The 12,004-nt window shown below is 35.5% G+C and overlaps 1 protein-coding gene across 6 annotated transcripts in view; it reads left to right on the top strand.

Annotated features, from left to right (window-relative positions):
• The window catches only part of LOC136034462 (A disintegrin and metalloproteinase with thrombospondin motifs 9-like), a 100,438-nt gene that overhangs the window by 56,283 nt on the left and 32,151 nt on the right, over positions 1-12,004 (top strand). The window contains exons 1-2 of one of the 6 annotated variants that reach the window (XM_065715644.1): positions 275-437; positions 11,565-11,675. The exons of 2 other annotated variants lie outside the window; for them this stretch is intronic. In XM_065715644.1, coding sequence (XP_065571716.1) covers positions 297-437; positions 11,565-11,675 — 252 coding nt within the window. In that variant the 5' untranslated portion in view covers positions 275-296. Of the gene's footprint in view, positions 1-274; positions 438-11,564; positions 11,676-12,004 lie in introns of those variants that run through there. 3 more of the 6 variants (XM_065715646.1, XM_065715645.1, XM_065715648.1) reach the window with 3 other exon arrangements.

The following is a 12,004-nucleotide window of genomic DNA, read 5'->3' on the forward strand; positions in this document are numbered from 1 at the left end:
TGCTCTAGATTTTAATACTTTAATTTTTAGTTGTAAAACTGTTTTGGAAAACAATTCTTCTGAATTATTCATATTTGACAATTGATATTATTTTCAACAGAATACTTTGAAATTTGGACCTTTGCACCCCTGTAAAAGCACGAAAAGAGAATAGGTTATCTGTATTAAGCAACGCCAGCACAGTCAAGTGATATGTGATTCCAAGAATCACATATGTTTGAAGCTGTAAATTGCTTCAATATGGTTGAAGACAAAAGTAATAACTGTACAAGATCCAGTACAGTATATAAGTTATAATGGAGTGGTTTTTGAAATTTTGCTTTATTCTGTTCTTAGGATCCAGTTGCTTTAAAAAAAATCTTATTAAGTTAATTGACTTTGTTGATGCCACTGACAAGAGTGATGTTGATAAACTAACACTAGATGGTGGGGCAAAGGTACAGTTTTCATTTTGAGTTTCCCTGATGATTGTTGAAAGATGATTGACGTTAATTTTGAAACTAAAGGCGTTATTCTTGGTACTAAATTAATATGTCTCTCATTTTTCTTTCACTCTTCAATGGCTCAATTCATCATCTGAAGTAATATTTTCTGGTAAAAAAAAAATCATGGCTGTGCCACCTGCAGCAGCTTAGTAAAGACTGATTGGGTGCCTACAGTCAAAGATAATTCGAAAAGACTTAAAAAAAAAACTTGTAAGTGAGGAGAATTCACCACTTGAAGCTGGTTCAGGAATTAGTAACTATTATTACGAATCATTTTGACGATTCAAAATTACCGGTGACACCCTTTTGCATCCGTTTTTTTTAGTTTGAACACTTTTCTGTTTAAACAGGTAAGCTCACAAAAAGTGGCCTTAGATATTTTAATTTTAAGTTTCTTGCGTTCCTTACTCCCACTACTTCTGCTACTACTGCCACTACTACAGCTACTACTACTGCTATTACTACTAATACTAAATTACCAGTTAATATATATACTAATATTCGGAGACTATGTGAGGCTCCAAGCATATTCTAATAACTCGGCCAGCCAATGAAATAACTACTCCTCTGTTTATTCAGGGATATTAGTTGGAGGGAAAATATAAATACGTGTTGTTATGCGTAGGCTTTCTATAAATAAAAAATTTAAGCTTAAGAGACTTATCAAAAATAAATACATCTAGAAACGGAAGTTTGTGGTTATCTTCTAGTTCTAAAGTGAACTGAAGGTTGGAGCCCAAAGTGATTAGATGAGTCATAAAGGAGATAAATGTCTCCTCTCAATGATCCCACACGGAAATATCACCATCCACAAACCGATCACAGAACCGGTGTTTCAGAAAAAAAAATTTCCGATGCAGACTTTTGAATAAATTTCATATAAAAAGTTGCCAAAAATGTTGAAAGGCTCGTAACCACGGGTAGCGCCATGATTTGGGTGAAAAATTGGTTATTATATCGAAACTATAAGGAGGAACTAATACAAAAATGAACAAGACCATTGTTTAGTAGTTTTGTAGTCCATTTGGTCAATTTTTTCTTCTAATTTTCTTTGAAGAGACAGTTCATATTTTTTTTTGTATGACAAGATGTATACATAGAAATGACATCAAAATTGGCCAAAGTCGTTTCTTTTATAATATCAAGGTCTTTTAATTTTTCGACGGGGTGAACTGAATTTTTAATTTATGAGTGCGTCTGCATAAGGGGGCGAAAAAGTGTTGAAAACCATTTTCCCAATCTGGTAGCTAGAGAGCTATAAGGAGCCACATTTGGGCTTAGAAGAACTCCATCCTTGTGGATTTTTGGGATACTGTAGAATTTAAGAGTGGAACAATCTTTAGGATAAAATATTTTATACATTTGTGGAGTAATGAGTCTTTCAGTTTGCAAAATTCCTAGCTCCTTTTGTACTATACGGGTGGACTTATAGGTAGAGTCGGAATCTATGGGCTTGTAAGTAAGGGTGTCGGATAAAATATCTGTAATTTTTTGAGTATATGAAGTTTTATCAGGGATAACAATTTTATTTCCTTTATCAGCCCTGGTGATAATAATGTGTGGGCCTTTTCTTAAATTTTGATAGTTTGTGTTTCCTGCTTTTTTTCTTTACCTTGAGCAATACGGAGTGAAATCAGAATATTCTTAACCACCTCTCCTCGAAGTAAATTTGAATTTTCCACAGCACCACCTGAACCAAATATACCCACCTCCACATTGGCAACTTTTTCTGAGAAATTAACTTGTGTTTGAGGTAGGCAAAATTTAGGTCCCTTAGACAAAACACGGGTTTCTTCCGGTGTAAGGACTTTAGAAAGTAGGTTTTCATTGGCTGGACCAGGACAGAATCTAGGCAAAAAAAAATCTAGAATTCTGAAATTTTTCATGTTCTAGTTTTTCAAACTTTTCTAATAAATGAGCCTTAACCGTAAAAAAGACGTGGCGGAAAGTATCTGAGCTATTCTAGAAATCTGTCGAAAATCTGTCGGTGACAGGTTTTGCTTTAGAAAATGTCGAGTTTTTGAAATTGTATAACTAAGAAAAAACGTCATTTTTTGTCTTTTAAAATAACGATTAGTGACTGAAAACCAACCCTATCACTAAATCGTCTTTCAGATTGCCAACCTAGATTTAGGTGGAAACGAAGATAATTTAGAAGAATTCTCTTTGCTCTACAATGCTGTAAAAATTTTTGCAGTAAAAAATCCAAATAATTAAGATTAGACTTGCTCAAATGCTCTCCTTAAGACGTTACAGACGTAAACAAATTTTGAGACCACAGTGGTTAATCATGATAAAACATGAAATCGCGAAGAAAAGAAGAAAACGAGGACAATAAACAGCCAGTCAAAAAAGCTACAAAATTATGCAAATATCTCGGTCAAAACCTTCGTTTGACCATCTTCAGTCCAGAATGACACTAATAAAGATATAAAAAACCAAACCTTAAAACAAAACACAAAACCCTTTCTTAATAACGGTGAAAGGGTAACTGGATAAAAAACACATGTCTAAATGATATTTCACAATTTCATCTTACGTACAGCACTATTAAAGGCTAATTGCTTTTTATTATTTTATATTATTAATTTATTATTATTATTTATTTATTACTATTTATTATTATTTTTATTATTTATTAGTTTATTTTATGAGATTTTATTTGATTGCACAACATGGATATGTGATGTATGTGAAAGCGATCAGAACTTATAATTTCGTCATAAATGGGGCATAGGGAAGTTTCTCCAGTGTCTCTATTGAGCGCCAAACTTTGGTGTATGTGGTTTTTTTATCTCGATCACCCCCCTAGAAACTTGTATCTGACATTTAACGGGGGTAATAATGGAGGTGTTGTCAAATAAGATGAAATGGTGTGGATTGTCTTACAAATGTTTAGCCAAGGTGGAATCAAACATCTCAGGCCTTTTGCATAACCCCATGGCCAGTGTTGTGCCAACTACTTCTTTTTTTTTACTTAAGTACAAGTACCAAGTGCTCAGAGAAATTTTTACTTAAGTACAAGTATTAAGTACTTCTCTAAAAATATACTTAAGTAATAAGTACTTCTGAAAAAGTACTTCAGTACTTAAGTACTCAAGTACTAATTTTCTATTTACAGTAAATAACACGCAAAACACTTCTTTAATATCTGTTTCCTTTCCAAATAGACAAGACAAGCAAGATTCTGACGAGAGATCGACCGCTTTTCAGAAAAACCGGCAGTTTTCATGAAAAAATCAACTGGTTTCACGAAAAATCAAATTTTACTTCAATTAAGATATAAAAAGAAAAGAATTTACAAAGAACATTCATTACAGCTTGATCATAAATTAACTTAACTTCTTTCTTAATCCTTTCAACAGCAGAAGCTTTTCAAACACATCATCTCCGAGCATGTTTCTTTTTGGAGTAAAAATTCCACCACATACCGAAAAAAGTCATTCTGCAGGTGCAGACAAAGGAATGATACAGTTGTACTTCCTGAAAACTTTCTTTATCCTTGGGTACACTTTGAGCACAGATAATTCCTTTTGCCTCTCATTCAAATACGACAAAACCTCCACATTCACAGAATTGGTTTCACGGCCATGGTTGGTAGAATTATCAGGAGCAGTTTCTTCATCACTAAGATCAAAGTATTCATCTCCAGACAAAAAGCTACCTTTACCAGCCTTGTAAGTACTTCTGAAATCTTCGACGTTTTTCGCTTCGTTCACCAAGAGTTCAACTGCTACATCCTTCAAGTTATCAGGAAACCACTTCAATTTGAAGAAAGGATGACTTGCCGTGGTAATAACATAGTCTCTTACAAGAAGAACTATATCGTCCAGGATTGCGGGGAATCGTTTTTCGAGACCCGTAAGTACAGCATGTACCAATGGCTGGCTGACTTTCACCAAATCTTTCAACTTTTTAAGCTTCCTTTCAAGCGATTTGGTTATAGGATAAATAGCACCAATGTAGCATTTTTCCTCCCCCTGAAGAATGTCCAATGCGACTGCTACTGGCTCCATAATTTTCATGTGTTCTTCAAGAATTTCAACATCACAAGAAGTTAGCCTTGGTTTTTGCAAAGCATCACATATTTCAGCCAGCTTTCCAATTTTGTGACAATCCATCTAACATTTGACACTTTCATACTTTGAGTTGCTCCTGGTTACCATTTTTCTTATAAGCTGTTTGTCATACACCTCTTTCACTGCATCAACAGCTTTCGAACTGTTATCAACGGGATCCCAGAGAGAAATACACTTCGAAAAAGCGGCGTGGTACTGTTTCTTATGTACAATATCACAGTAGGCCTTATCAGCATCAGTGGATCCAGGCAGGTTAAGTGTGTGGCTGACACACCAGGTGTGGAGGAAGTTAGAAATAGTAAGAAATACTCGGGGTCATCATGAGAATCGAGTATCTCTCCAACGTTTTAAAAAGAGAATGAGCCATTCTGGCCAGCTTCATCTGTATTTTCTTCATCACTGACTTGAGCATCTTCATCGAAAGCCATCGGATATTTCCTGAATGCCTTACTACAGTTAGAGGTGTTATCGGTCAAAAACCTTCCAACCTTTTTATTAACTGCAATTTTGTACCTGGCAAATACGCCGTTCAGTTGTTGAACAATTCTGTCATAAGTGTGTGTGCCCTTGAACCGGGAACAAGCAAGGGTATAAGATTTATGTTTTAAATCCTCGTTGAGAAAGTGTGCAGTCATTCCCGAGTAGCTTTTTTGTTGGCAGACCAAATGTCTGTTGTCAACGACATTTAGCTGGTGAGTTCAAAATCACGAACCATACCTTTCTGTACTTCAACAAACTTAGCTTCAATTTGCATAGCTAAAGCTTTTCTTCTCAACCTTTGCATAAGGTAAACCTTTGCATAAGTTGCAAGATCTGTTATCAGATTTTCGAATGACGGCTTCTGAAAAGTGTAAAGGGGTTGCAGCTCGTCCATAATATAGTCCAGTACCAAAGAATTCACTTTTGACAGTGTCTGTTTCAACGGTCTTGCTGCAAAGAAATCTCCCTTAACTTTTTTAGAAGGAGAGCTATAATCAGGCAGTATTATCTTCATTATCTTTAGCTTCAGACGACCTCGAAAGTGAGCCTATAAGTTCACTAGCCTCTTTGCTACTTGATTTTATTTTGTTCTTACTGTTCTAGTTCAGCTCAACAAACTTCTGGTAAACAGAAGGATGGGCAAACTCATCTTGAGATGTTTGTGGAAATTCTTTGTTGGATCCATGTGACCCTTCAGAATTTTGTTTGGGCAGTTTTTGGATGTGGCAGATATTACACCATCCTTCTGAATTTTCCCATTTATCACAAAAAAGTTTCCGTTCAATATATATAGTATTTCTGCCCTGATAGCGTCCTTTGAAATTTCGCGCCGAGCCAGAAGCCGATGTTCTCAAAGACTAAAATCCATTTATCCACTAATGCATAGGCAGTTCAATTCGTCGCATCGCGCTGCATCATGTCGGTATAATTTTTCTGTACTATGAAGAAAGTACTTGAGTACTTAAGTATCCTTAAGTACTTCAATTTCTTACTGGAGTAAAAGCATTAAGTACTTTAGAAATGTTTTACTTAAGTAGAGTACAAGTACTCAGATTTTTTACTTATGTAATTACTTAAGTACTTTTACTTAAGTATTTCTCAACACTGCCCATGGCTTCGTCTATTGAGGACCTATGTTCTAATGGCCTCTCCCCTAATTGCTGTTGGGTTCTTCCATTATAAGAACGACCAAAAGAACAGGTAATTCTATAAGCACCACTACCCGGAATGGGGCTGGTTTTATCTTTGCCATTGTTGAAAAAGCTCTGTGTTATATTTGAATGTTTAAAAGTGACATTAAGTTTATGTTTTCTTAAGGATTCTTTTCAGTTTGTCACTCAATTTTGGAATGAAGGGTAGAACAGTGAAAAGTTTCATCTCATCCATCAATGGAATGATATATGTTGGGATTTATGGAGTTGAGTTTTTGATTGCCAGGGTTTCAAGTTTTTAAAAATTCCTATCTCAAACTAATTTTCTATTTCAAAAAAAATTTACATTTTGAAAAGAAAGTCTAAAATTAAGCAGAATATTTGATATATAATGATATTAATTGCTAAAAACTCACCAGCTCAATATTTTGTTTCGTCCAGGGCCGAATTGAAAGCTTTGATGCTTCTAGGCTCAAGCGTTTTTGCCGCTTCGTTTTTGCAAGATTTTCGGGGAAATTCTCAAAACTTCGGGAACAGTGAAAGCCGCAGGTCCTAGTGGGTCTATTGGTAAATCCTGGTCTGGTTTCAAAGAAATTCTCATTTTATTTTCAGCGTTGTTATAGGTGCAAAAGAGAATATTTGTAATATAATTCATTTTAGTACAGCACCAAATATGTAGGGAAACGGGTTTTTAGTGTGGAAAAAGTTGTATAGTTAGTTAAACGGGAAGTAGCTATGCTCTTGTTTATAGTGAAGAAGTTTTGGAAAGGGCTAATAAAATTAAACTGAATTCCCATAATTTTTGGAATAAAATATTGTTAATATTTTTTTGCTTGGGGGGAGAGCAATATGTAGTTTTTTGGGATAAGGTGTAGGACTATTGAGGGCCAGGGGTGAGTTTCCACGATTTTTGGAATAAAATATTGTTAAGAAGTTTTTTTGGGGGAATTGGGCTTTGCAGAGAAGGCTAGGGGTCAGCTCACTTAAGTTCTGGAATAAAATATCGTTCATAAGTTTTTGACTGGGGATTGGCGTTTGGCTTATCTGATCTTTGAATTATTTTCAAAACCCTCGCATAAGAGCCTTATATGGACATAACATACAACACTTGCTCCAGGGCTCTATTGCTTTTTATTAACCCTGGAGGTTTTTTTTAACGGATCTTTTGACTTATTGTAACAAAATAACTATCTCAAAAATTCGATCAGATGGATTTGAGGTAAAGAAGACAGAAGAGCCCTTTGCCCTTCTTATTTGCCCTTTCTTCCCTGTTGACTCTTAAAAACGGAACTAGAACTTTCAACCTCTGATAGAATAAGCCCCCGAAGAAGTTATACGATCATAACTTCTATAAAAACCTTATCTACCCCAGGATTCTGTGTGGCTGTGTCGAACTGGAATTTTGTTGTATGATCTTCGAACTATTTTTAACAAAATGAACATATACAAATTTTTATCGCATGTATATGGGGAAAAAAGGATGTGGGAGGTAGTTACACTCCGATCACTGTTGACTCTTAAAAATGGCACTATAAACCCTAATTTCCAATCGAAAATTGTGGTTCATACTGCTTCTGGGAAAATAAATAAATAAATAATAAACATTTGAGACGTATGGCCTTCACTGTAGGCAATGCTATAGTGTTGTCTCTGATAGGAGCTTGAAACCGCTACAATTGGGTTTTCTGATACGTTGCATGCTTTTCATTAAGATTCTTTGACTTATAGGTGGTGTTATTTCCCTATTTGCAGAATCAAGCAAATTTTTTCAGGCTCATAGCCTTTGATGGGTGACACTGAACCTAATAAAACTTATCCAACAGTTCGTGGTAACGAACTGTAGTAAGGAGCGACCCGGCTCAATAGTAACCTAAACTCTAAAAAATGGAATTTCGATGCCAATAGTTACATCAAAAAAATAACATCTTAATGCTGATTTTAAATATATAACTTTCATCAAGATTAGTCTTACCTGTCAAAAGTTACGAGCCTGAGAAAATTTGCCTCATTTTAGAAAATAGGAGAAAATACCCCCTTAAAAGTCATACAATCTTAACGAAAATCACACCATCAGATTCAGCGTATCAGAGAATCTTGTTGTAGAAGTTTCAAGCTCCTATCTATAAAAATGTGGAATTTCGCATTTTTTGCCAGAAGACAAATCACGGATGCGTGTTTATTTGTTTGTTTTTTTTGTTGTTTTTTCCTCAGGAGTGATCGTATCGACCCCGTGGTCCTAGAATGTCGTGAGAGGGCTAATTCTAACGGAAATTAAAAGTTCTAGTGCCCTTTTTAAGTGACCAAAAAAATTGGAGGGCACCTAGGCCCCCTCCCACGCTCATTTTTTCTTCGTAGTCACCAGATCAAAATTCTGAGATAGCCATTTTATTCACCATAGTCGAAAAACCTAATAACTATGTCTTTGGGGATGACTTACTCCCCTGCAGTCCCCGTGGGAGGGGTTGCAAGTTACAAACTTTGACCTGTGTTTACATATAGTAATGGTTACTGGGAAGTGTACGGACGTTTTCAGGGGAATCTTTTTGGTTTGGGAGGCAGCGTTGAGGTGGGGGGGGGGGGTTACATGGGAGGATCTTTCCATAGGAAAACTTCTCATGGGGGAAGAGAATTTCAATGAAGGGGGCGCAGGATTTTGTAGCATTATTTAAAAAAACAATGAAAAAATAAATATGAAAAGTTTTATTCTACTGAAAATGAGGAACAGCATCAAAATTTAAAACGAGCAGAAATTATTGCTCATATGAGGGGTTTACCTCCTCGTAATACCTCGCTCTTTACGCTAAAGTATTTTTAGTAATTTCAACTATTTATTCTACGGCCTTTGTGATTCAAGGGTTATTCTTAAGGAATTGGGACAGAATTTAAGCTTTAGTGTAAAGAGCGAGGTGTTGACGAGGGGTGAACTCCCTCATATACGCAATAAAAACATACGAATATAGAAGTTCGTTACGTAAGTTAATTCGTAAATTACGTTTATTTTTTACTAATGAAAATGTTCGTACAAATTAAAAGTTCTAGTTGCTATTTTAAGTAATCGAAAAATTGGAGGGCAACTAGGTTTCCTCCCTCTCTTCTTTTTTCTCAAAATCTTCCGATTAAACCTATGAGAAAGCCATTCAGCCAAAAAAATAATTAATATCCAAATTTCGTTTTAATTATTTATGTGCGGAGAGCCAAAACATGCAATAATTAAAAAACGTCCAGAAATTAAATAAAAAAAACAAACAATTTTTTTTAAATGAATGTAAGGAGCGACATTAAAACTTAAAATGAACAGAAATTACTCCGTATATGAAAGGGGCTTTTTCTCCTCAACACCCCGCTCTTTACACTAAAGTTTTCACTGTTTTAAGAGGTAGAGTTAAGAGAAAGAGTCAAACTTTAGCGTAAAGAGCGGGGCGTTGAGGTCTGAAAAACAGTTTTTTACTGTTTTATGAAGTAGAGTTGAGAGAAAGAGTCAAACTTTAGCGTAAAGAGCGGGGCGTTGAGGAGGAAAAGCCCCTTTCATATACGGAGTAATTTCTGTTCGTTTTAAGTTTTAATGTTGCTCCTTACTTTCATTTAAAAAAACTTGTTTTTCACCATGAACTATAAAACTCTTAGTACTTTTAAAAAACTTCCTGTTTTAATAAAAATGACCCCTGTGTCTTAGTTCTTCGTTAGTTCTTAGTTATCGTTCTTCAAAAATTGAAACAAGCGGTCAAACTTTAGCTTAAAGAGCAAGGTATTGAGGAGGGTGTAATCCTTCATATCAAGAACAATATCTGTTCATTTTGAGTTTTAATGTTGCTCCTTACTTTCAGCTTAAAAAAAGTTTTTTTTTTTTAATTTCATTTATTGCGTTTTTCAAATAATACCGGTAAATCTGGATCACCCTCGATGAAAATCCCCCCCCCCTCACAGGAAACACCTCCGTGGAAATTTCGTCCCACAGAAAGTGCAAATTACCTCCAGACAGTTTCATCCTCGCTTTACTCTTCCACTTTGTAAAATTTCTTGCGGACAATCGAGAATTAAAATTCCCACTAGCATACTTACATTTGAAAAAGACTTCGATTTCTAACCGGTTTCTCAATCATTCTGAATAAGGAAAAAAAACCTTACGTGGTAATTTTTTTCTTGGGAATAAAAACATGCGGAAAATAACCCTTGGATAATTCCCCGGGAACATTTTCACGATCAAAATTGACTTGGAAAAGATAATGTAAAACAGTTAACAAGAATTTCGTTTAGGGGAGTAGAGAACTTCCCTTTGAAACTCCACCCCTCAGAAGTTTCCCTCCCCACAGAAAATTCTTCCTGGAGAACCCCACCCAAGGCACAAATACCCCTCGCAAAATGTCTGTATACTTCCCAATGACAAATGCTATGCATAAACAAAGGGCAAATTTCATATACTATAGGCCCCTCCCTGCGGAATTCGAGGGACCACTTTACCCTTAGAGACATAGTTATTGAATATTTAAACTATACTGAACGCAGTGGCAGTCTCAAAATTTTGATCAGATAGCAACGGACGTAAGAGGGGGGCAAGTTGACCCCCAATCTTTTTGGTCACTTAAAAAGAGCATAAGTTCTTTTAATTTTCGTTTGAATGAACCCTGTTCCGATCTCTTATGACCATTATTTCTGTACGATCATCCCTGAGGAAAAAAGCAAGAATAAATAAACACTCAATCCTTCTTCTGGAAAAATAGTAGAATTCTACATGTTTGTACATAAGACCTTGAAACTTCTACAGTAGGGGATCTTTGGCACGCTCAATATGACGGCGTGATTTTTATCAAGATTCCTTGAATTTTAAGGGGTGTTTCCCCCCCTATTTAAAAAATCATGCAAAGTTTTTCATGCTCGTAATTTTTGATAGGTAAAACTATACTTGATGAATTTTATGGATTTGGAATCAGCAAAATTCGTTGGTGTATCCATTGAAATCAAAATTCTGTCTTCTTGAGTTTCGGTTACTTTTGAGCCGAGTCACTCCTTACTTACAGCTCGTTATCAATAAATTGTTTGAAAATAGATGTAAAAGTGGTGAAAAAGCTATTTACAGGTGAGCCCCGTTGCAGATATTATGGCTACAAATAGGGGAGACCGTCAGAACTGTAATGACTATATAATAGCGACCTTTGGACCTGTAAAGGTTATAGAAAGGTTGGATCAAAGTACTTATAATGGCTAGAGTTACTGGGTGACTATCAGATGTGAAAAAGCCATAGTTAGGGGAAACGATCAGACCTGTGATGTCCTCACTGCTACAGTATTGTTTCATTAGTTTGCATGAGTTTTAATTATAATAGAGTAATTTTTTGCTTAGATCAATTACTTCATTAAGAATATTTTTTTAGGTCACTGAAAGCCTGATCACTCCGCGTAAACTTAGAATGAAAGGAGATATTCTTGGTAGATGGGGTCAGGTAGAAAGAAAACCTAAATGGATTCTTGGTAGATGGGGTCAGGTTTGTATATCACATAGCAAATTTAAAAGTATTCTTTTGCTTGTATTGTTGATTTAATCTATTTTTCCTTTGTACTTCCCCCCTATCAATTTATATAGTAATAATGTTTTTATGAAGTTTGTTAGATTACTCTATTACATTATGTTGATTTGTAAAATTATTATTGCATAAGGCTGATATCAAGTTATATTATAGTCTTGTAGAAACAGAGTGGATTGATGCTCTGATTGGTGATATAGGGCCCAAAGGTCGATGCCCGCTGTGGCAATGCTGGACGTCAAGGTCTCTACTTGATCCTGTAAAAAGACCCAACAAATGAAATGTTAATT

This window comes from Artemia franciscana, chromosome 13 (genome assembly GCF_032884065.1).
Source record: "Artemia franciscana chromosome 13, ASM3288406v1, whole genome shotgun sequence".
Taxonomy (NCBI): domain Eukaryota; kingdom Metazoa; phylum Arthropoda; class Branchiopoda; order Anostraca; family Artemiidae; genus Artemia; species Artemia franciscana.